Below are 26,425 nucleotides of genomic sequence, written 5' to 3'. Positions count from 1 at the left end.
TTACACAAAAAACTCACACCCAAACCAAAACCGATTGGCTATGGATGAGAAGACAACCCAAGTTGCAGGTTTAATGGTGGTTCCCTCAATAGCTCTCCATCCAACATTAAAAAAAATTCGTGCACTTTTTCTGATTCGAGAAAGGCTTGTGCAATAGTCTTTTGCAATTGGTTTTTGCAATCCCCCAAAAACAAGCAAGTGAGAAAAGCAAAAACCCACAAGAGCGAGAGGGAGAGGAAACCCACGTCAAAATCAATGAAAGAAACCCACGTGAGAGTGCTTTTCTATACCAAGAAAATTTCAACCCAAGTTGTGATGTTCTAGAACAATCACAAAGAGCCCTCCAACATATTGCTTGTTTTCTAAAAAAGAGGAGGTGTCGAAATTGTGAGTGGGTATGATAGAGGTAAAGATCGTCCCTTTGATTCAGACCCAAAAATAAATAAATTATTTGTTGAATCCAACGATGGTATAACTCCACCTGGGCGTGAGGCAAGCGACTCGACTCCTTCTCTAACAGAGTTTGAATACGTACCCTCAAAATGAAGCTTTTTGTTAGAGAGACGGACGCTTTTTTGAGAGGGGAGAACGAACAAAATCTAGGGTTTTTTAATGCTTCAAGATTGTTAGAGTAATTAGGTCAAGCAAGAGGTTGCTTGAAGCATTACACCCAAGGTATCTAATTTGGAATACCAAGTTTGTTGCCTCCAGCCCCTATATATACTAGATACACTAAGGTTTTAATAGGTTAGTGGGCTCTAGCCTAAATAGGCCCACTACACCGGTCCATTATCTTATTGGGCTTATATTAGAACATACATGGGTTATATTATATACCCAACAATTCTTTGGGGTTAAAATAGCCTAATCATAAAGGTAACCATCATCATGCAACCCTGATAATAAGTTTGGGTATATCTCTGAAATCAAAATTTAATTCCAACTCCATTATCACTTATGAGCATATTTTCTGAAATTTTTATCCAATCATTTTCTCCATGATCATTAAATGTAATTGAACGTAGAGTTCCATTCCCAACATTTTCGAGCGTATGTAAATAGATACTATGTTTACATATGGATCCCTACGTCGTTACATTCCATTTAGAAAAAATACATAATAAGATAGAAAATAATAAAAAAGAAAATCAGAATTCATATAATATTAATAATTATTAATAGCTAATAGCTAAGATCCCAATAGTTTCAGAACCATTGTGCAAAATTGGTACTCGCAATACGTTCTATAGGTGATAACGCTTGTTGTAGTAAGCGCATGTTGGTTGTTAGATGAAATAATTTGCAATATAACAACAAATATGAACTTTGTAAGCAACCTCCAACAATAATTTCTCGACCTGATTTCTGTACAATAGGAAGCACATGTCTGAATTCACAACCAAGAACGAAATTTTTCCCACCAAAAATCTTGTGAGCGGCAACTAAAGATGTATCCTATAGCAAATCCTTGAATGTACGGTCAACAGCTTCCAGAGCGTGTCTATGCGCCATTGGTGCTTCAACCCATTTCTTCTATCAACTCTACTAAATTTGACCTTTGTTTAATAAAGCATGTAGAAGAATCATCTGGTTTTATTAGAATTTTAAAATGTGAATGAGCAGTATGGCCACTTGGTAGTAACAATGATGCATCCAACATGTTGCAATAATTAACACCAACATTCCATCACTGAGTAACCTATTCACCAATATTTTACATAAGTAAGTTTTACAAATACCACCACTACCATATACAAAGTAGAATCTGCCTTGCTTATTGAGACATGAATCCATAACGGCGTCAAATTTCAATAACAGCTCTTGAGTTAGGCCACAATGGAAACGGTGGAATTCATTCTAACAAACGCATGTGTCATGCCAACCCCAATTTACTTGAGGTAGCCGTTTGAAAAATAAATATAGCAAGACGGAAAGAAATTTTTGTAATTGAACCTAAGAACATGAACTACCAGCTTAATTTAGCCATGGGTATGGTTGGCCCTCATCCAATGGTTTGGGTGGAGATGGAGGGACCCATCCAAAAATGTAAAGTGGTGGACCTCAACATATACAAGAGTTTAATTGTGTGGAGATGGTGGGCCCTATTTCATCAAAACATGAGGTGTAAAATGATTGGTCCCACTCATGCTGTGCACGAGGTGTAAAAAAATCCATGTAAATTATTTTCCACAAGGTTACTAATATTGACACTACCATATTTTTGGTAGTGGGCTGAACTCTCATTGTTTTTTATTCTTTAACCAGCTCTCAAAAGCTATTAAGATTACCAAATGCTCTCAGCAGCCAATTAAAAAATAAATGAGATGTGTGAACTGGAGTACGAGTTCTTAAGTCCTAGTCTATGTTTATAGAACTTGTTTCACGTCCATCTCGACTAATTGCATCATCCAGAAATCAGCCTTTCACATTTTGTTATGGGCTGAGATTAATTTAACTGAAAAGCAATATACCACCTTCCTAAAAGCAGAATAAACTAGACTCTTCCTCAAATGAAAATATACCACCTTCTTTAATTATGATGTGATTCATAGCAATATTACCAATTGATGTAATGTAATCTTTAAAAATGTAGTTGAGCGAAAGATAACCATATTAAAAGAGAGAAAAGATTTCAAGTGCAAGTCAAAGGGAAAAGATAACCAACATGCAAGGAGTCCGGCAAGGCCACTAATTTGGACAATCGATCTGCAAGATCGTTGGCACGTCTAGGAATATGGACAAAAGAAATAAATCTATCATCGATCATACAATGTAGAACTTTCATCCAAAAGCCTTACTAATCTCCAAGGACCTACACTCTTACTTTAACCCCATAAATAACATTAGACGAATCACCTTCCACCTCTAGTTTACCTTCCATCCCCTACCTAATTAAATACATTCATGCCGAGGTGGATAGCCTGAACCTTGGCCTTCGAGGAGTCTGTTAAGCCAATCGGAACTAAAAACACAAGAATGATGACACCCTTGCTATCTCAGAACACACACACCCCAATTCCTGCTTTGTCTGGATTCCAAGGGAGCAACCATCAACATTGAGTTTAAGAGCATTGGGGAATGAGTTTAAGAGCATTGGCGCAACCATCTCATTTGATCATTCAATTTTTAAAAGTAAAATTTAAAATTGAACTAAAATCTTGCTTCTTCAGAAAAACCAGTCGGATTCTTCCTAAGAGGCAAATGTACCATCATTAAAAAGTACAAAAAAAGAAAGAAAAAGAAAATAAATTTAGCCATGGGTATGGTTGGCCCTCATCCAATGGTTTGGGTGGAGATGGAGGGACCCATCCAAAAATGTAAAGTGGTGGACCTCAATATATACAAGAGTTTAATTGTGTGGAGATGGTGGGCCCTATTTCATCAAAACATGAGGTGTAAAATGATTGGTCCCACTCATGCTGTGCACGAGGTGTAAAAAAATCCATGTAAATTATTTTCCACAAGGTTACTAATATTGACACTACCATATTTTTGGTAGTGGGCTGAACTCTCATTGTTTTTTATTCTTTAACCAGCTCTCAAAAGCTATTACGATTACCAAATGCTCTCAGCAGCCAATTAAAAAATAAACGAGATGTGTGAACGGGAGTACGAGTTCTTAAGTCCTAGTCTATGTTTATAGAACTTGTTTCACCTCCATCTCGACTAATTGCATCATCCAGAAATCAGCCTTTCACTTTTTGTTATGGGCTGAGATTAATTTAACTGAAAAGCAATATACCACCTTCCTAAAAGCAGAATAAACTAGACGCTTCCTCAAATGAAAATATACCACCTTCTTTATGATGTGATTCATAGCAATATTACCAATTGATGTAATGTAATCTTTAAAAAAGTAGTTGAGCGAAAGATAACCATATTTCTAAGATTTCAAGTGCAAGTCAAAGGGAAAAGATTGCCCAACATGCAAGGAGTCCCGCAAGGCCACTAATTTGGACAATCGATCTGCAAGATCGTTGGCACGTCTAGGAATATGGACAAAATAAATAAATCTATCATCGATCATACAATGTAGAACTTTCATCCAAAAACCTTACTAATCTCCAAGGACCTACACTCTTACTTTAACCCCAGAAATAACATTAGACGAATCACCTTCCACCTCTAGTTTACCTTCCATCCCCTACCTAATTAAATACATTCATGCCGAGGTGGATAGCCTGAACCTCGGCCTTCGAGGAGTCTGTTAAGCCAATCGGAACTAAAAACACAAGAATGATGACACCCTTGCTATCTCAGAATACACACACCCCAATTCCTGCTTTGTCTGGGTTCCAAGGGAGCAACCATAAACATTGAGTTTAAGAGCATTGGGGAATGAGTTTAAGAGCATTGGCGCAACCATCTCATTTGATCATTCAATTTTTAAAAGTAAAATTTAAAATTGAACTAAAATCTTGCTTCTTCAGAAAAACCAGTCGGATTCTTCCTAAGAGGCAAATGTGCCATCATTAAAAAGTACAAAAAAAGAAAGAAAAAGAAAATAAATTTCAGATGCAACTTATGTCTATGAGCAAACACTACCTAAATAGGAAACTAATGACAATTAAAATGAAAATCACTACGACAAAGTTGGCTCTACCCAAATAGGCTCTGTATCCCAACCCTCAGAGTTGGGATAAAATGGTTTTACACTCCCATCCTCCATGTCGAAGACACCATTATCAAGACACCCCGTCGCATCCTCATTGTCGTCCGTAAAGTAGATGCAGTTCCCCTTGCACTGGGGAAAGTCATGAGTTGAGAGAGACATGGAGCAATTATAGCCCAAGAACAACATTCGATCGTCTAAACTTTCAAGCTTGATCCACTTTCTTGTGTTTTGGTCCAATTGAAATACAAGGAGCATATCTGTCCTATAAAACCATGTTGGAGGAGTGTTATTTTGCCTTCTATAAACTCTGATTATAAACCTTAAATCTTCGTCTTCATCCGCATCCACTTCATAGTATCTATCAAGCTCAGGATTCCAATCATAGTACCTGATAACCTTCAACAGCTCCCCAGCTGATTCCACAAGATAAACCTTATCATTCCGCCCCCGATATGGAGGTTCAGGCATAACTACTGTAAACTTGGGCAAATCACTCGAAGCAAAGTCGCAAAGTACAACAACACCAAAATGATTGATGGCATAGAATTGTCCCCTGTAACATATGACATCTGCAAATGGTTCCCATGGAGTTTCTACAGTAGTCCATGTCTCATTCCCGGGTTTATAGAAGGACAATCTCAACATAGTAGTCACGATCGCGACAACAATGTAGTTTGGTGTTGAGAGCGGATTTGCTGATAAAACAACCTTGAATATATATTCATAGTTGCTAGGAAAATCAGGATTTGCTTCGTATTGGTGATACTTGAATTTATTGAGTGAGGGAAGTTGGATTTGGATTCTTGAGAATGGGTTTAATAGACTAACATTGGAGCTCTCATCTACAGTAATCAACCATCCGTTAGAAGACGCACAACACCATTTCCCATTGAACTCTGGTAAATTAATATCATAAAGCTTGTTTTCAGAGAGACTGAAGAACTGACGAATTTGAGTGCGCTCTTTATCGGGGAGCATTAGAAAGGGAAGTTGGCGGCGTGAGAGCAACCACGGGCGATTCTCCACCATCGCCCGATGCCATGATTTGCACACACTACCGAACTGGAGATGATCAAAGATTAGAGGTAGAAGTTTCAAGATCAATATTAAGATCTCATTCGGAAGTTCAGACCACTCGCCCATGCTGCTGTCGATGTGTTTCTTCTTGTTTTTCATTGGATTGGAAGCTGATAGAAGGAAAAATGCATTATGAAAAACAAGTAAACCATATAAGAAAACATATATAAATACATGAGATTTTATATGATGTGTGGCCCTATAAACCCATATTTTTCAAACAGTACGGCACGGCCCACAGTCTATAGATCGGAGAGTTTGGAACAACCTATGGGATTGATTTATAGGATCCGTCTATAGATCGGAGGGTTTGGAACAACATACGGGATTGATTTATAGGATGATCCAAACCGTCCATTTGTCGGGCCACAACATAAATAGGGGGTGCCCCCCAAAAATCGATCCCGTAGGATGATCCTAACACACTCATCTGTAGAAGTTTCCATAATGTGATTATAGATCGGAGGGTTAGGATAATCTTTGGGATTGATTTATGGGGGCACCACTTGTTTATGTTTTGGCCCAACAAATGGATGGTTTGGATTATCCTAACCCATCCAATCCGTCTATAGATCGGAGGGTTTGGATCAACCTTTGGGATTGATTTATGGGGGGCACCACCTGTTTATACGGCCACACATCATATAAAATCTCCAGATACATTTGTGATATATGTAAATATGTAGAGAAAATCGACTCTCCTAATGTATATAAACCAAAGATTTGCCCTAATCATATGAGATATCGCATTATATAGGAAGAAAGAGTGTAGAAGCTCGTATTCATCATCCCACGCTTGATATTTGATCCGATAGCAGCACACTTTTTAAGATGCTGCTGTCGGATCAAATATCAAGGGCGGCACTTCTACCGTACGCTGAATACGAGCTTGTATGCTCGCTCATTAGAGAATACTTCAAAAGAAAAAATCTTGATTTTAAATAAAGGGCACAAGAGAGAAAACAAAGTAATCGGGGAGAAGCTCCCAATCAATAAATGAAAACACTCCATCCTTGATATTTGATCCTCACTTTTTAAGATGATGTTGTTGGATCAAATATCAAGGTTGGTACTTCCATTGTACCACCTTTACGTGTTTATACGCCCATTCATCATATAATTTCTCCATCAACATATCTTTTGGATAAGTCGGATGACTACGCAGAGTCAATGAATCACGAAAAAAATGACTCCCAAAGAAAACAGTTCTACTTCTTATGTTAAAGATGATTTCATGAAGAAAAATGACAAGAAAGAGTTAGGGGAAGTGTCACCTTTCAGTAGCGGCATATCCTGAGCAAGGGAAAGGGCGTTTTGATCCATAAAGAGATGGAGGTGAGTTTGAGGAGAAAGAAGAGAGGTATTGGAAGAGGTAAGGGTAAGGGGAGGGGGAATAAGAGGATTTATAGGGAGTAGGGAGCGGTGTTCTAAGTGTCTATTTGGGTTTGCTAATATGGTAAATATATAATGGAGAGAGAGACAGTATTTTACTCTGAAAATAACATACGATATCTCATAAATCACGTGTACATTTTTTTGTGCATTTTGATAAATTTTGTGTATCAATATTTAAAAGGCTACTGATAACTAGCCAGCTTTGATAATGAGCATAACTCACCTTGTCTTTTCTGATTTAACCAGCTATCAAAATCTCTTACAATTCTCAAAAGGCTCTCGGCAGCTACTTAAAAACAAGGTGAGTTTGTCATTATTAAAACATGGTAGTCCAAATTAGATCGACATGTCTACGAACGCTTCTTTATCGTTGAATATAATTAGTGTTTTAATCAAATTTTGAAATATAGATTTGAAAAATATTCGCTTGAAATAATTGGTGCTCGTAGTATTTTAATCAGATCGGATCCGCCACTGGCCATCACACCGCACATGGTGGGTTGTTCATTTATAAACCATCCTTAATTGAGCTAGCTTTGTTTGGTCGCCAATATCCGAGATATACCCGGGGCTTTTCTATGGTTTTTAGCGTGCCACGTCAACACCTTGTTCTGTTTGGTTGCCAATATAAATAGGAAACACCACACAACTACTTGGGATGTCGACCTAATAACGTCGAGGCCCTCGTCGACACTGAGCACTCTGCGAAGCTCAACTCCACATTAGTAAACGACTTGGATTCCTTGAGAACAGCCCTGCCGCAACCCTTAAAAGCACCTCAAAATGCTGTTTTTGTTTTCAAGTAAAGCCCCTGGATTTACCGATACAGACATCGTCTTCTTGCAAGTTTTCATTGCTTTCGTTTTTCTGGTTTTCGTTTCTCGCAGGTTTTTTAAAAAAAAAAACTTGTCACCGTCTTCTAAAAAATGGTAGTTTTCATCTTTTATTTTTATTTTTCAAAAAAAAGAAAAAAAAAACACATATCTCGTGGATTTGCTGATACGTACATTGTCTTCTGGTTTTGATTTTCTTCTAGTTACCATTTTTGTCTAGTTTCCATTTTTGTTTGGTAGACATTTTCTATTGATGTTACTATTTTTGTCTAGCTTCCATTTTTGTCTAGCTTCCATATTTGCCTGATTTCCACTTTTGTCCAATTTCCTTTTTTTCCTGGTTTTCATTAGATTCCAATTTCATCTTGTTTCCAATTTTGTCTGCTTTCTATTTTTACAAAGGGAAATGATAAATTCGCCCCTTTTCTTTACTAGGACAGCCAACTCCATTGTATGTAGCAATCAGTCCTGTTGAAAAATTTCCCATGTAAAGTACATCAGCCCCTCTGCAGTCATAGATACACTTGAAAATTTTCCTTTAGAGTGAAAGCCGTCATAGTGAAGTTGCCACAGAGTGGGCTGCAGCAGAAGCGGCGACCTATTGAGATGGTCGTTTGAAAAACAAATACAGAAAAAAAAAAAAAGAAGAAAATTTTGGTAATTGAACCTAAAAACATGAATCGAGGTAATGGGTGTATAATAATAGTAGGGTGTATAATAGTAGGGTCCACCAGATCAAAACATGAGGTGTAAAATGGTTGTCTCCAGGTGCAATGGTTTGGGTGGAGATGGGGGGGACCCATACATCAAGACATTAGGTGTAACTTGGTGGGCCCCACCATATGCATGGGTATGGGTAGAGGTGATGGGCCCAGCAACGGTGTAAAATGGTGGGCACTGTTTGGAAAGTTGCCTTATTTCCCACGGTTGGGAGTGGGACGACAAAATGGAAAGTTTACTGAGAGGGTTTTTCCTTGGTGGGTCGGCAAGGATTGTGGTGTGAGGTTTGTGTGTGTCGGCTACACAAAGGGGGGCTGCTACACAAAGGAGGGCTGCAAAGAGAGGCTTGGGGTGTGTCGGCTGCCTCAAGGGGATGAGTGAAACGGAGAGGGAAAGAGGGAGAGAGAAAGAGAAGGAGTAAGAGGGTTTCTTCTTGGGTTCCTCTTGGAGTTTCTTCTTGGGTTTTATCTTTGGAATTTTCTCGGGTCATCTCTTGTGTAAGGTCTTGGTTGAGAGAAGCAAAGAAAGGGTTGCGGGTTGTGGGTTTGATCAATTGTAATCCTTGTATATTGTTTTTTCTCATAGTGAAAGATCGTGTTTCTTGCCTGTGGACGAAGGCTTGACCGAACCACATAAATCATGGTGTTCATCTTGTGGCTTTTGTTTACTATTGTCTTTTCGTTTAATTTCTGCACGATCGGATCAGTTTTGCTTGTTGGATTTTCTCAACAAGTGGTATCAGAGATGTGGTTGGAGCGATCGTCGAGGCCAGGTGGAGTGATCGTGGGTGTTGTGGTTGGATCGCGGTTAGAGCGATCTTTGGGAGTATAAAGATTGTCCAAAAAATATTCTCGTTCGAGGTTGAGCGCTACAAGGAAAAGTGCAGAGTAATCTGAGATTGTGGTAAAATCGAGTTCTACCAAATTCAACATCAACAAGTTTGACGGAAATGACAATTTTACCCAATGGCAAATGAGGGTGAAGGACATCCTAGTTCAACAGGGACTAGCTATGGCATTGAAGGGAAAGGAAGGGAAGGCGAAGAAGATAACGAATGGTGAGTAGGATGGCATTGAGTCGAAGGCGGTCATGATGATTCGGCTATGTCTGGTAGAAAACGTTACATTTAATGTTATGAAAGAAGAAGATGCGCCTAAATTATGAAAAAAGTTGGAAAAGCTTTACATATCAAAAAGCTTGGCCAACCGGTTGTATTTGAAGCGGCAATTGTACGGGCTAAAGATGTAGGAAGGTGTAGAGCCCGATCCGGGACGGTAAATCCCTTCCTCACCCACAAGGTTGCTCGCTTGTTGGTTATTTGACGGTGTTTGCTCGGTTCGTGTGTGTTAATGTTTGAGTTTAACTTTCCTCGCTTTTCAGTGAATTTGGAGTAAGGAACCCGAATTCCACAAAAAAAAGAAATGACCAGAGTCGCCACCAAGGTTAGGGCCTTGAACCCAGAAGTGACTCTACTAACTAAGTTTGCATTACTATATGATTGGGTCCATTGCCTAGTTACGAGAACGAAAGGTGTTAGGCACCATCCTCGCCCGGTAAACCGGTTTTTATATGTGAACTCTATTTACTTCAGTGCTAACTAAAAGGGGTTATAAGTCCTTATTTAATGTGATTTATGTTAGAGTTAGTACCCTAAAAGCCAGCATATTTCGTATATCTTGTCACATTAAAATTAATAAAGGAAATATTTCATGACATTTATTGGGTATTAACAGATTGAATATGTGTGATGCGCTTATTATCTGGAACATATTCTTCCTTGGGTAGCAAACTAGGAATACGCTCAAGAGTGCGTTCGATAATAGGGATTGGATACTGAACATGATCACACTAGAATAGCCTGTGGATAGGAGTAAGTAAGGCTATTCTACCAGACAAGACTCTTTACAAATCCTTAAACCTGAGGGGTCATATTGGCCTGTGGACCCGACCTTGATTCTTGGTCTATCTAACCATGGTCTTTCTAAGGATTACCAGAGGGCAGTACTGGAGTCTTGGACAAACCCACGAGGCTAATAGGGAATCCCGGCATGGAATTCTCCGCCCCAATTACGGGGAGATCATCTACAGTTTCGTCAAAGCAGTAGGCCTATAAAATATCTTGGTCAAGTGTATTTGATAAATAGTTTATCAAATATTTTATTAAAACACTTGTATGTTTTTGAAAAAGTTTTTCCAAATGCATTTGCGACCCTAATTGCCTGACTGGAAGATATACTACAAGTAGGCCCAGGGAGTAGTAGATGTCCACCTCCCGTAGGATCCAACTCAGTAGAAGTGGAAAGAGGAAATGACTTGCACATTAGATATGAGTACGGGTAAGATGATTTTACGGTCATCTTCAGGGTTACATCTTGATGGAGGCAACTGATCCAATATGATTGTAGTTATTGACTACCGAGCAAAATCGCAGTGGGGCCCATTATTGGGTTCTGCAAGATTGACAGTCGGATCCCTGCAACGATCCTACTCATAACTCGAATGAACCATTTATATTCTTTGAATAAGGGTCCTGTATTTACTAGATTGCACGGACGGACCAGATTCATCGCATTTGATGCGAGGGAAAAGATGTGTGTAGTTCCTTTGGTGTATACACACTGTAGGACGCATTTGGATTACCCAAAGATAATTTTTTATTTAGGGATATTTCGGGAATTATAGAAAAATATGGATGGAGATTTTATTCCATTGGATGGGAGGAAATAAGTTTCTTTAATTAGAAAAACTAAATAACAAGTGTGTATTTAGCTTATAGATCCGGTTTACTAAAACAGTCATAACTCTCTGACCTTTTGCCAAAATGAGTGTGTAAGTACTCATTTCTCGCCCAAGGGTGAAAACCCTTCCAACAATTTATGCATAGGAGGTTAGTTGACCTAATTGTTTATGTAGTTAGTCTAGCAGTTCATAGTTTATACCTATGCGGGCCAGGAGTTTTGCCGTTAACAGTTTAGAATCGTGTGGGCCAGGAGTTGGTCTAAATGTCTAGCTACATGCCTATGTGCCTAGAGTGGGATCTATGTGTCTAAGTGTGATTGGATGGTGCTTGAGAATTGAGAATTTGACTGAGGATTGGATGTTCTTGATAACAAGTGCTTGATGAGTGCAGGATTTATATGCCCAGTATGCTTATTTTAGTATGGTCCTAGAGCTAATGCAAGAGAGCCTAAAGCTAAGGCTTGGGATGCAATTTGAAGATTGGGGATATGACAAATCCTAGGATTGTGTATCCTTGGATAAGGTGTTCTAGGATCGGGATAAGGAATTTGGGGATTAGACATCCTAGGTTTGGATTCTAGGATAAGATATCCTAGGTTTCAGGTTCTTAGGTTTCGGATATCCTAGGGTTTGATGTCCCAAGGCTGAGATTCTCAAAGGGTTAGGTTTTCCTTTCTTTATGGAATCTCTTATGGGAATGTAGTTCCTATGGGAAAGGATTTTCTATATAATTGGATTTTTTAGGATTCTTAAGGGTAGATTTCTAGGGTTTTCCTAAGGGGAATATGTTGGAAGGATTTTCACCCCCAGGCGAAATCGCTACGCGCAGCGAAACTAAAAATCGCGTAAAATAAAAATTTTCTTCGATTTCATCTGTTAACCCAGGATCCTAGAGAACTAGATGATCTTATGGTGACATAATAAACATACAAAGATCAGTACTTTACCTTTAGAATTCGAAGTTACAAATTCTTTTGCTTGATCTACTCCTCGAATATCCGTGCACGTTCTCAACGTTGTGATTCCGCAAGTTGAATCGATGGATTTTGGTTCTTTTGCAAAATTGGAGATGGAATAACTGTTATTCCAGCAAGAAACTGATCCAAATCAGTTCTTTAATTTAAAAGGAATAACTTTCCTTTAGGAGCCTTTGCAATTCTATCAAATAGAACTAGAAATTCTAGAGAGAGAAGTTAGAGAGACTAGAAGAGAGAGAAGTTAGAGAGACTAGAAGAGAGAGAAAATTGAATTTGAATTTTCTAAGGAGAAAGAGGGCTAGACCAATTTCTCAGAGGGCTGAAGAGTCAATCAAATTCTAATTTGTTTGGTGGTTTAAATAGAAAAAAAGAGTTTGGATTTAGTTTGGATTATATTCCTAAAATTTCTCTCCTTAATCCTATCATATGTTGAGTTTCTCACGAAATAGGATTATGATGACCAATGTATGCTCTTGTTTGAAGGTATCATTTCCTAACTTTTTGGAAGATGTTTTCTCCTAAAAAATCTCTCAAAAGCTAGATCCTAAATTGTAGGAAACAAATCATTACTTTTTAGCCTATTATTTAGCAATCCCTACAAAATAGGTAAACACTTTTCCACAAATGCCAAGACTGCCCCTAAGGGTCACACATTATTTCAAATTTCCCAAGGAAGGGAAATTCAAAACAAATTTGGAGTGTGTATGTTGTTTGCCAAGTATGGGAGAACCCCATGGCTGAATTCTCTAGGATAATTCACCTCCTTCTGTAATGTCAACTGTATAGAGGATAATTCACTCCCCTTCTGTATGACACTCACTAATTAATATATTAAATATATTAAATCCCATTCAATGGGAAAAAAAGGCTCCAATGGATTTCTAAAATCCTTTTAAATATTTCTAATGCTTCTTCTCCACCGGATCAAATCCGTAAGTGCTTATAGATAAAATGCGGGACCTTCATTCATATGAATATACTCGGATCATTCGAGTTATGAGTGGGATCGTTGCAGGCATCCGACGATCGATCCTGCAGAACCCAATAGTGGGTCCCACTGCGATCTCGCTCTATAGTTAAAACTACAATCGCATTGAGTCAGTGGCCTTCATCGAGACATAACCCTGAAGATGACCGTCAAATCATCTTACCCCTGACCACATCTAGTATGTGTAAGTCCCTTCTCCGATCTACATCTATCGAGTTGAGTCCTACGGGGGGGTGGACACCTCTTACCCCCTGGGCCCACTCATGGTATACCATTCCAGTCAAGCGATGTAAGCCTCGCAAATGCACCATTCCAGTCAAGCGATATAAGCCTCGTAAATGCATTTGCAAAATTATTAAAATTTCTTAATGTTTCAAAACTATTTTGATAAACCTTTTATCAAATCCACCTAGCCAAGTATTTTAATAGGCCTACCGCTCTGACTGAAATTGTAGATGTCTTCCCTAGAGTTTAGGATGGATATTTCAGTGTTCGGTGTCCCTATTGATCTCGAGGGTTTGTCCTAGGATCCAGTACTATCGGTATGTAGCTCTAAACAAGAACCACTATAAGATAGACCAAAACCCTATAACGGGCCCACAAATCAATATGACCCGTCAGGTCAAAGGACATGTAAATGGCCCTATTTGGTAGAACAACCTTATAATCTTCTGTCCACATGTTGTTCCAATGTAATCTTGTTCAGTGCGCAATCAAATTGTCACACCCTCTCTTCTTGCTTAGGATCCACTACCCAAATAACCGAGATAACTCACCTCACGACACGTGCATGTAGGCAAGGATGGTGCTGGTTATATACATGAAGAGATGTCAAATCTCAGCCCCAACCAGGAACTATTAAGGTCTGCAAAGAACCAGAATGCCATATCTCCTTGCTCCGTTGGATCTGTGATTCCTTGAGCATGACCTTCCTACTTTGCTGCCTAAGGACGAATATGTGTCGTAAAATAAGCACATCACACACATTCATATGTTTAATACCCATAATATGTCATGAAAAGAAACTTTATTGATACTTTAATCAAAAGAAAAACAAAATGCACTGACTATTACGGCACTAACTCTAACAGTAGATTCCTATGGAAAGAGTTTTCCTAGAGTGAAAACTTCCACAAAATAAGTTTTACTAAATTATTTTGTAAAATACCTTAGTTTCACGTGCACTTTTACTAGTGGCCTTTAAAAGAGTGGTTGATGACAAATGACAAACAATTTACAGTTATGGGTCCCCTTTCAGTTTTTTATGTCTCACTTTCACACAAAAATAGATTTTCTAAATCTCTCTATTTGTTTTGTTAATTAATATGCTAGCAGCATGCTTTAGCACCACCTAGGGTTGGTCTACTTGGTAGTAATGGATATTTGTAACCAAGCTATCCAGAATTCAAATCTTGGGTGGAGAGTAAAGGGAGGGTGAAGAGATATGAAAAGAGGTATTCTAAAATACCTTGATTTTTGTCTCGTCTTTGATTTTTTTTATTTTCAAAACTTTTATTTAGGGAAATGATTTTAGCACTACGACGCTTTGATAATGATGCGCGAAGCATCCTAACGTTTAGCATTTAAAGTATTGTCAGAAGAATATTGCAGTTATCAAAAAGCTCTTATAAGCCTTTAAATGCTAAACAACAAGATGGTCACGCATCTTTATCAAAACATGGTAGTGCTGAAATCATTTCCCTTTATTTAAGAGAATTGTATTCTGTTGAAGATTGAAAGCTGTGTGAGCAAATTCTAGACTCCGCTGGGGAAACTGATTTTCTTGGAAAATTAACTTTTCAAGTGAGTGGACTTGTCTGAGAAGTTTGGAGGTTTGGCTCGAGATATACTCGTGCCTCTCTTATTTCAACTTGCTATAGACATTGGCACTGATTGCCTCTTGTGTGCTTGATATCTTTTATGTGCGTCATAAAAGATGCCCCTAGTATGTTGTGATTCCATGATAGGAGTCTCAAGAAAGTGGAACAAAGGTGGTTTGGAAAAAATGCTTCGCTCTGTGGAGGCTTAAGGTCGCACAGGTTCCTTTCTTTGATATGAGAAGGAATAAGACAATTACCATGATGGCTGAGTCTAAGAATCGCTTCTATTTTTGCTCACTGCTTGAGGCTTTGATGTCTCTGGCAGGTCTAAACAAGATGTCTCTTACCCCTTCTTTGATTCCTAAACCAGGATTTACTTTGAATTTTCTTCGCATTTCAGAAGATGTACTTTCGTTCTTTCCAGTGCCAGACAACTTTAAACCTTGAGAACTTTTGACCTTGAGAGAAAAATGGATAAGAATGAGGAATAGACTTCTAATGACTCGATCAAAGAAGATTTATACGATTCAAGAGACTCGACTCACTTTTGATTCACCCTTAGATCCAATGTATTTTTTTTAAGGTAAGGCTAGCCGCTCTCAAAGTAATCTCGAAAACCATGTCAAGAGGCATTAATTTCGTCCATCGGTATTTCCGTCATGGTTATTACCCCCCTTCGGATTGCTCAGTTTTAATGCCCCTAATTTAGAAAGATATCAAAGTAAGTCTCGCCGACACTACTTGGATTCTGGAATCCTGCCCTGTTTGAAGGCTGCTTCTACATTCCATTAACTTCTCTCTTTGTAATTACTCATAACTCTTGCTTTCCAGGTCTCTGGCCTCGCAGACCACCTGTCTCAACTTTTGTTTTGGTCTCGCAGACCACCAGTCTCAACTTTTGTTTGCACTGCTTGCATTCTTGAGTTCTTCATGACTGAGGAACTCCTTCTACAACTCATCAGCTCTTTCTTCAATGGGAAGTCCTTGCTGCTGACTAGATTGCCTTCTTGAGTTTTCAATCTAGCAGACCGCTACCCTTTCTTTGTATAAGCTAACTCTTTGACTTAGCAAATACATGAATCTCTTTTCTCTAGGCCGCCCTTTGAGGTTTTCAACTTAGCAGGTCTTCAGACTCTCGCTTTTTTCTTTCTATTTTTTTTTTGCCTTGAACTTTACTTGTTTTACCAAAAGGACTTTCTAGGTAGGCTTAGGTTCAAAGGGGTAGGATGTTTCTTTGGTTCAAACGATTTGGACCGAATCTGGTCTAACCAGACTACCTACGTACCCCAAAAATGGAGGATCAGGTCCGCATAGTTTGCTTTTGGGGTTTAATAAAGAATGGTTTAGCTTTTTAGCTTCAAAATTTGGAAGGGGGATGATTTAGCATTTATCCCAAAGGTTGACCGAATCTGAATTCATCGGACTGCCTACGTACCCCTGAAGAGGTGGGGATCAGGTCCGCGTAGTTCGGGTTTCTTATCTTTTATGACGAAGTCATAAAAGATGCCCCTGGTTTATAATGTGGTTGAAAGAATTGTTTGGCTTAACTTTTGGCTCAAAAATTTACAAGCAATTTTTCTGACGTTAGGATTTTGGCTATAGGGGCCCAAACGTCCAAGGGTGGCCTCTGGTGTGTTAACCTACAAGCTTTTGAATGTTTAAGGTTCAAGACTTTGAATGTTTTTGTTGAGTAGTCTGGTGGTAGTTGCAAGCAAGACTTCATCCACGGTGCTCCACTTAAACTTATGTGCTTCTCGTATATCTTGAATTTATGCTCAAGGTGATACAACTCTCGATAGTCTCCAAATGTTGGAGACAATTCTGATATTCAATCTATCTCATAGACTCCATCACTTGGGTCTTTGATTTTTCTAAAATGTTGTCTTAGGGACACATTCCCTTCTCCTTCTTGTCTTTCTTTCATTTTTTATTTTTTTTTACTTTTTAGACATTAGGAATGTCCTTACTCTCAAAGTATTCCACCTCAGAATCTTATTGGAAACATGCAGCCCAAATGCTCTTTTTGGGCTCAAATTGATGACTTCATATTCTAAAAGTCTTCTCTAAACGTCTCATCAGCTCGACTGGATGTCTGATGCTTCACTCTCTTGAATTTTGCTTTTCAACTGATATCTAAAGCCGATGGAGTTTTGCTTTGCACAACAACAGGGCGTTCACCCGGTTTATCCTTATAGGATCAAGCAAGACTACCTCGAACCCCTCTAAAAACAGGTTTATCAATTCTTCACGCTCCTCGGGAGATAAAGTTTTGTCAATCCATCTTTTCCGAGTTTCGAATTTCGATACCACTATCAACAGCTTCGATTTCTTCTTTGAGTGGCTATGTTCGACGCTCTTCCTCTCGTTTGATCATCTTTCAGATCTCGAGGGGAATTTCGTCTGCATCCTCATCCGAGGAGCGTGTCTTTAGTTATTTTAAACATATCAATAGTGAATCATAAGAATACTGATAACATTGAAATCAAACTTTATTGAATTGAAAACTTTCAATTACATCAATAGTTCTCAACACACCTCAGTGGGCTCTACATCAGACTTGACAGAAAGCAAAATACTGACTCTGAATGAGAAAGACTGACAGACATGACACCTTCTTTTTTTTGACATTGACACTATGACTCACCAACTTTCAACACAAGAGTCGGTATACACTTGATAGAAATTAAATCTTGAAACATGACATTTGGAACACCTCACTTGATACACGACACTTAGACATGGACAAGGACTCGGCACTGAAGTTCACAAGTAGCACGCCTTCCTCCATGATGTTGTCGACTAGTGGTTTCGGTCCTGGTATAGGAATCTTGGAAGAGGTGGTCCCATGCAGTTCTGTCTACCTGGCCCAAACTGCCCTTGAAAACCTGCTGGTGGCATCATGCTCTCTACCCTGACATTCTTTGGAGGCTCAAATTCTAACATCTTTTCTTTTCCTTTCGATTCATTTCTCTGCTCTGAGGTGGCATAAGCAAAGGTGGTGGGACATTTGAAAGGTTGAATGGGTCTAACCGGTGCAGGATTCACTAAAACATAGAGTTCAGGAAGAAGGGAAGAGTCTCCATCTATCTCGTCCTGTATTTTGTGTTTCAATGCTAGGCACTTTTCTGTTGTATGACCAATACCTCCGTGGTACTCGCAATACTGATCTCTTCTCCAGTGTTTAGGGAGTGGGTTAGGAAGAGGCTTCGGATCTAAAAGTGTCAAACGACCTTTACTGACCAATTTCTTCATGATGACTTCCTGAGAACAAGGTAGTTGAGTGTACTCTCTCTTCAGTCTCTAGCCCATCCTTTCTTCCACTTCTATCATTGGCTTCTTAAAGGGTTGACGATAGGGTCCAACATTCTTAACTTCACCGGGAACAATGACAGGCTTTGTCCCACTATGCAAATTAACATATCTGTCAAGAATTAAACTCTGAACTGATATTTCTTCTGTTATAGTACCCATATCGGCAAACTGCTTAGGAGCTGAATCACATCCAGTAGACAGATATCATATCTAAGTTTTCATCCCTCTCACTTCTTCAGTTAGCATGGTCATCTGACCAAAAAGTTTAACCATCTAGTTTTCCATTCTGATGAGGGCTGACCTTTCAAAAGATTCCTCCATTGGTCGAGAGGTTGATGGAACAGGTGGCGTATCTGAAATAGGACGAATAAGGGATGCAGGATCCAATAATGGTTCGTCCATAGAGATACCTCCAACCATAGGTAAGGGGCCAACTGATCTTCGCACTGGTTTTGTGGTAGCATCGGGTTCTCCAACAACTACTGTACCATCCTTGATAAGTTTTAGCATCTTGTGTTTCAAGGCTTGGTAACTGTTGGTTGAATGTCCATGAACTCGATGATATTCACAGAAGTCTTGTTCATAAAAGTTGCTAGGAAGAGGATTTGGAGGAGGGGAAGGTTCAGGAAGTTCAAGTTTACCCACTTCGACTAATTCTCTCAAAGCTTTTTCAAGATTCTTTGGCAATGGAGGAATCTCTTTATTTGGCTTCTGAATAAGCTTGTTTCCTTTTGGGGCCACCTGCTTGAAAGGTTGACGAGAGGTCTCCACATTGCTGACCTCTTTAGCTGCTACCAAAGTCCTCTTTCTGTCTCTAACATTAGTTGAGGTCCTTGTCTTTAGGCCTTTGGTCAGTGCATTCTCTACTTGGGTTCGTGTCTTGGTGATTGAAATCGAGAAAGTATTGGATAGCCATATGATGGTAGTATTGTGGAGACAGATTTTTCACCACAATTTTAATCTGGTCCTCATCTGACAGACGATGAGTCATCTGCGTAGCTTTCCTTGTCCATCTGCGGATGAAGGAAGTGAAGGTTTCATCATGTCCTTGTTTCAACATTTTTAAATCCCTTTTGGTTACATCAATTTCCTCTTCCATGGAAAACTGTTCCACGAACTTGTTGGTAATGTCTTCCAAAGTTCTGATCTCTTCAGATTTTAAGCTCAAAAACCATTTCTTAGCAGTTCCGACTAGAGACCTGGGGAATAGGAGAGCAATCTGCTCTGGAGAGAGGCCATGCTGTTGCAGAAGAGGAATGACGGATTTCAGATGACTTGTGGGGCATCCCATCCCATCATACTTATCAAGATCAGGTACTGTGAACTTAGGAGGAAGAAAAACACCTGGAGCTATCATGAAGTCAGACATGTTCAACTTTTTTGGGCTTTGGAATTTCATGCTTTCTATTTCTTGGGTTAGCTTATCCAACCTGTCTACAATCCCTTTGCTTTTATTAGTTCTATTCAGATGGGGAAGACAATTCTCTTCTGCGTATTGCTCCTCATCAAAGTCATCCTCAACTGGGAATACAACAGGCCTAGCTGCCACCGGAGGTGGAGGAGGCATAATCGGGGTTTGCTGGGGTGCAGGTTCTTTGAAAGTAGAACCCCTATCATTTTTCAGACGGGTTATCTCCTCACTCATATTATTCATCTGTTGGAGCATAGACTTCATCAATTCATTCATCTCGGCAAGGGTATTTTCGGATTCAGTCATCGGTTCAAGGGTGGGTTGAATAGAAATAAGTATTGCAAATGAGTGAAGCCAACAAGATCAGACTCCTGCTATGAAATTGACAAACACTAGAGTTCAGTATTGGATAATCAAATGAAAATGCCATATACAAGTTGTGACAAGAGATGATGTGAATATATCTTTCCCATGGATAAAATCCGACAGCATAACATCTATGCAAAGAGATATGGTAAGATAACCACATAGAGTTTGTCAACAAGTCTAAAAGGATAACGACCAAAGCCAAGGTATTTGAAGAAAATTCGACGGCATAACGGCTATGCAGGGAGAAAGGGTAAGATAAAGCGAGGCCCTCCACAAGAATACATACACTCGAATAAATGTCAGCAAGATAAACTCACAATCAATAGATGGAACATAATCTGATCGTGATCAATCATATGAGAAGGATACAATAGGCAACACTGAATTTTTCATCCATGATCAAAGATGATCAGTAGATCAGAAAGAAGACCACGGCCACAAAATGACAGAAGTAGGCCATAGACCCGATCTAAATCTGGAAGATGGACGTCAAACTGTATGATCAAAAGATCGACAATGATAGACTATGGCCATAGAGACAGCGGACAAGCTATCGACCATATCTAAGACAAAATAAGTAACAAGCAAAAATCTGAGTAATACATATGTAATATGAATCTATGACACAACAAAAAATGGATGAATGAGGCTTGAATTTGAAGGATAATAACAAGCAGAAATTATCATCACTAGATCAAGGAATAAACCACGGCTATAAATGTGACTAGTAGGAGTCACCAACCGGGTTTAAATCTAAAGGATGAATTTGCATGATTGATTGCTTCAGACTAGGAATCCCCATTAGAAGGCAGGTCCCAATCTTATAATCAAGAAATATATGGACAAAGTTTCCATGAGTAGATCAAACGATAAGCCACGACCATGAGAGGGGCAAGTAAAATCCACTGGTCGGGTCTAGATCTGGAAAAAAAAAATGGACTGATATAACTGATTAGATTAGATAAGGAAACCTCACTAAAGAGTAGGCCCTAATCTAATAATCTATATATATATATATATATATATATATATATATACATATGTACATATATCCTAACCAGGGGCACCAACCCTAGTCTAATCTAGCGGAGTCGAGAGAGTCTCGACTCATGACAGACTCGTGAGTGTGCTAGGACTGCGCTGTAGCCACTTAAGGTGAACTACAATAATCTATAGACAAGACATGATTCCTAAATCTAGGCTCCACATGTTTAAGCAACACATGTTCGTCCCTATATGAGTGTAATATATATATATATATATATATATATATATATATATATAAACACATGCATCTCTTAGTTGGGCTTTACTAAGTCAGCAAATATATTTATATACATAATAATATATGTAAAATGAAAGTAGGGCTCTGGACTCAATCGATCGGGTACTATGCTTATGATCCATACTTTAGATATATAACACAAGTACGCCTAGTGTTATACATAGTATGCTTCATTGCTCATCGGTTGCTATAAACACAAGTACGCCTAGTGTTTACGGCTGCAGCACTGGCGCATAGCTTGGAAATAGATACAACAATTCCATCAGGGTAATGACATCCCATCTGGCATGTACTGTATCTATCCCATGGAGCCAATAATAATAAAATCAATAAAAGAAAATAAAAACATAATGATGTATGCTGTGCAGTGTGTGAATTCCTTGTTTTAAACACCTATTTGGTGCCCCTGGATTCGAAGCGATTAAATTCTCATTTCACATGATTTTGGCCCAAATTTCTTCAAAATTAATAATAAAAAATGGGCATTTTAATAGAGTTAGGCAATGTTCCAAGAACTCTCCAGCAGAGTTGCCAGCCTGTGGACCCCAATCCGAGAGAGAAGCGGGGGACGAGCCCCCAGAAAGTCTCTAGATCTTCCACGTGAATGGAGAGCTCTACTAAGGAACTCTCGAAAGAAGGATGCCTCTCACAGCATGAGTGGCGATAAAAGGTGAGATACCTCTCGATTCGGGGACTAACCCGGATTCGAGACGTACCTTAAACAAATAGTCGACATCCAAGGAAGTAGGCCCTGGATCCATACTATGCTTTGTTGCAATGGATAACCAGAGATATTAAAGAAGGTTCGTGCCTGGTTACGAATTTGGAAGGTTCGAAGAGCACCTCATCCGCCCAAGTGTAAGCACCTGGTCTCTTATGCCATTTATTTATTTATTTTGAAGAGTTTTGGGCGAAAGTCATGTGGAATGGGAACATATATCTCCGAGAAGACGTCTATCTAATCATGCATGTCTCGGAGATGAATAATAAGCACACACAAAATAAATGAAAGAAGTGTCACCTAAGAGTAGCTAGATTTTGAGTGACAAGCCTAAATGATGTCTAAGTTCTGGTATGCAAACACATGCATGCTAGAGGTAAAGGTATAAGGTCTGTACATGAAAGTAAGAAAACACAACAAAACACACATCACAACTTGACTCCACACACGACTCGACACAACAAACCCTAAAACTCTAATGCAATACTTGACTCGGACCAAGATGGCCATCCATCCTGGCTGCTCTACGTATCCCGGCCTCGGGAAGAATCAGAATCAACGTAGTTCGATGACTTATTCTAAACTACGATGCCTAACTATCTAGAACCGCTATCCTAGACTCGATCAACTAGACTCGACTTGTTTTTAAAGCTTTTTGTACGATTGCTTAAGTTCAAGTGAATTGTAATTTTTAGGACTCTCTATATGCCCTAACTAATGCAAGTTGGTTAACCTTAAGCTAATGCAGGTGGGCCCTACATCCTATGTGTAACTAGCCTATGCATCCTAAGAAAAATCATGGGCTAACTAAATGTTTCCTAGTCTAGCCATCGGTTCGACTAAATGTCTAACCGACCACGACTCGAGGCCTCTTAACTCTAGGGACACTCACACGACAAGACACATCATTTCAACACAATCAGGACAGACTCCTAACTCTAAAACACCCCAAATATCTATGACAGACTCCTAACTCTAGGGGAAGATCTTTTTGAAAAGATTTTGAAGAATTTTTGCATTTTTGAAAAGTTTGAAATGTTTATTTTTAAAGGTTTGGCTGGACCTGGGATAAAGATCACAAGCTGCACTACGTACCTCGTGGAAGAGGATCAAGCCAACGTAGTTCGGAATAGAATTTCCTAACTACTCTCACAATGACTCAAGATTTTTGGTTTTTTCTATGTTTTTGTTGTTTTTGACACAAGAGAACAGAATCCTATCATCATAAGGGTATGATAGACTCCTGATATCTCACAAAGGTTGGACAGCATCCTATGTTTTGCGGAGAGGAACAGAATCACAACTCTGTAAGGGTTGGACAGCATCCTATACCTTACAGGGGTTGGATAAAATGACTTGATGAAAGGTTGGACAGAATCCTAACTCCTATGATGATATGACTGACTCTTAAACTGAAGGACTGACTCCTATGCTAAAGAATGACTCTCTAACTAATGACAGATTCTCTAGCTAAAGACTGACTTATATACTAAAGGACTGACTCCTAGTGCACAACCCTAAGAGGGGAGTGCTAATGAGACTAGGCTAGTCTCCTAAAAGAAGAGGAGATAAAGGAAGGTGCTAGTGAGACTGGTCAAGTCTCCTAGACACAGAGGGAGGACAATTATGACCAATGAGACAAAGCCTGTCTCTAAATGATTTGACTTTTCTATCGAGACATAGCTTGTCTCTTTAAAAGGGGTTCTAGATGACTATTTCATTGCCCTTGCAATGAGAGAGCTAAAAAATCTAGTGGCTTAAAGTAAGCATCTAAAAGACTGGGCAAATCTTCCAAATTAAAGAGGTGAGTGCTATTTGGACTGAGCGAATCCCCTAAGGATGGGCTTGGGCTAGCGCCTTCATCGCCCCATGTTTACTCAGCAATTCAACTATTAAATCATCTCTTTCAACTATGGTCCTTTCATAAGTTCAGGATTTAAAAATTGCCACCTATGCAAGGATTGAACATCGGTCCAACCTGTAAAACATTCAGAATTTTTTCTAATTTTTTTGTTATAACGCAGGACAGCATGGCACGATAATGCATCCTCTTCAACTGTCCACTGCCCCTTTGTCGAGCACCTTGTAGGACCACTTATTCTCCCAAGTAGAGTTTGCGATTTCTGAAACCCCGCTCTAGCCCCATCAAGGAGAGGAGGGTCCCAAACTTCCCCTCTCGCTAAAACTCTTGCCCTGTCACTTGCCATTGTTCCTTGACTGACAAGTGAATTTGTATACAACGATCCTCACTCTAAAGCAATTCTCTCCAAAATAGGCTCCCCAAACCATCATCAACCTCCATAAAGAGCTACAAATGCTTTCCTTTTTATAGCTAGTGGATTCATAAAAGGAATCACAACTGAATCCAGATGCAACATAATGACACAACCTTCATAATGACATAATGACACGGCCTTCATATTCAACATAATGACAAAGCCTTCATATTCCCTTTCCTTGTCACATGTACTAAAGTCAAACAAAATAAGATTCAAGAAACTAAGAGCAGAAACTATATTCTAACATTAGAGGCTTAGAGATAGATGCCCTGGAGCCTCAAGATGGAAATCGTGTTATCACTCAAGGGATCACTATGACCACTGTCTCACTTTGATGCCCACACCAAGCTTCCTATTTGATTCAATGCAAACGTGACCATGAACAACCCGGACAAATTTACAACCCAAAAGAGAATCTCCAATCTGCTCAGCCATTGCTCCTTGAGGGTATAGAACCAAGATCCCGAGAATAAAATGGATGCCCATATTAAAACAAACCTTCACATGGCTATGACATTGAAAGACTGAAAAACCTTAGCCATAACTTTCTAGCTGCAACCAAATTCTCATGGTAAAGGAAGAATTATTAGCTGTCACATTCCTTACACAAGGAAGGGAAATACAGATCTCACTGAGTGGGTTTATTAGAGTAAATTTCTACAGCACACCTCTTAGGCATATATAACAATGAATTTCTGTGTAAAATGCAGGGAACGACCAAAATTAGATTGTAAGCCAATAATAGTACATCACTCCACCAAAATTTTATGAGTTATGCATATGCATTCTTCCCCCAAACAAACCATCACATAACCAGATCAAGTTCTAAACTGGAAACAGAGAATCAACAATTATTGCAATCCTTATATTGAACTGGAAATATGTATCATGTCTGTAACCTCTCAACAGAAAACAAAAGAGTTGAGCAATAGGTGCAAAAATCAATGTTCTATATGCATTTCCTTAAGCACAACAGCAAGGATAAACCCCGAAACAGACTACTACACAACAATCATAAGCATGGATATGATTCAGTTTCTTGGGTACTTAAACATAAAACAACAAATCAGAAGAAGGAAACCAATTGTCAATACAACATTTCATATTTTTCTAACTTTTCAAGCAGATTTTTGCAAGTAAACAAGTCCTAAAACAATGATTAGAGAAAGAAATGCTTGAAAATTCAAGAACAGACAGGTATTATAAAGGAGAAGAAATAAGAACCACAGATAAAGTAAGAAAATCAAAATGAAATTCAATGAATCAAATGTAAATGATCTTACCTTCTTAGGAACACTTACACCTTTCGGCTTGATCGTAGAAAGGAGCTGATCGGGATGAAATATCCAGAGATAATGGCTGACAATGATCGGAGCCGCGGAATTACCGGAATCACTTGTGAAGTGCAGGTTTCTCTTCCCTTTTGGTTGGCTAAGATCTCTCATGCTTCTTCCCTTGCAATTTCACTCCCATAACCCCCGAACCGAATCAAAACTCCCAAATCAGCCCCTTCTTTTCCTTCCTCTCTTCAATTCTTTCAAAAAAATAAAATTAAGCAATCCAGCTTCTTCTTCCTTCAGGCAAGGACCTTGGATTTGAGTAGCAAATTAATCTGAACATTTCACTTCTTATTTTTCTTCTTCTTTCTCCAAATCAACTTAGATCTTGTGAAAGGAATTGAGGCCAATTGATAGATTTTCTCGCAGAGAATACAACAAAGATTAAGAATAGGAAAATGATAGCGAGAATGGACTGTAGATCTCAGATCTAATGGAGGAAGAAGAAGATTTTGTTCAACACTCAGATCCAGAAATAACAAAACTCATAGATGGAAGAAAATGATAGGAGATAACGTAGATTTGCCGGATTCCGGTAAGATTTTTG

The 26,425-nt window shown here is 39.0% G+C and overlaps 1 protein-coding gene across 1 annotated transcript; it reads right to left on the bottom strand.

The window, feature by feature from the left end:
• Positions 1–4,537: 4,537 nt before the first annotated feature.
• Positions 4,538–26,110, bottom strand: LOC143853524 (F-box protein SKIP23-like). Its single transcript, XM_077363327.1, has 2 exons — positions 25,825–26,110; positions 4,538–5,802 (listed from the first exon to the last, which is right to left on the bottom strand). Exon 2 carries the CDS (start codon positions 5,789–5,791, stop codon positions 4,583–4,585), a length of 1,209 nt encoding a protein of 402 aa, XP_077219442.1. The 5' UTR covers positions 5,792–5,802; positions 25,825–26,110; the 3' UTR covers positions 4,538–4,582.
• Positions 26,111–26,425: the final 315 nt, after the last annotated feature.

The sequence above is a fragment of the Tasmannia lanceolata genome, unplaced genomic scaffold (genome assembly GCF_043159265.1).
Source record: "Tasmannia lanceolata isolate RefF3 unplaced genomic scaffold, GAP_Taslan_0.1 ptg000019l, whole genome shotgun sequence".
In the NCBI taxonomy this organism is placed as follows: Eukaryota; Viridiplantae; Streptophyta; class Magnoliopsida; order Canellales; family Winteraceae; genus Tasmannia; species Tasmannia lanceolata.
The sequence above is the reverse complement of the archived record's forward strand: the minus strand, read 5'-3'. Positions and strand labels throughout refer to the sequence as shown.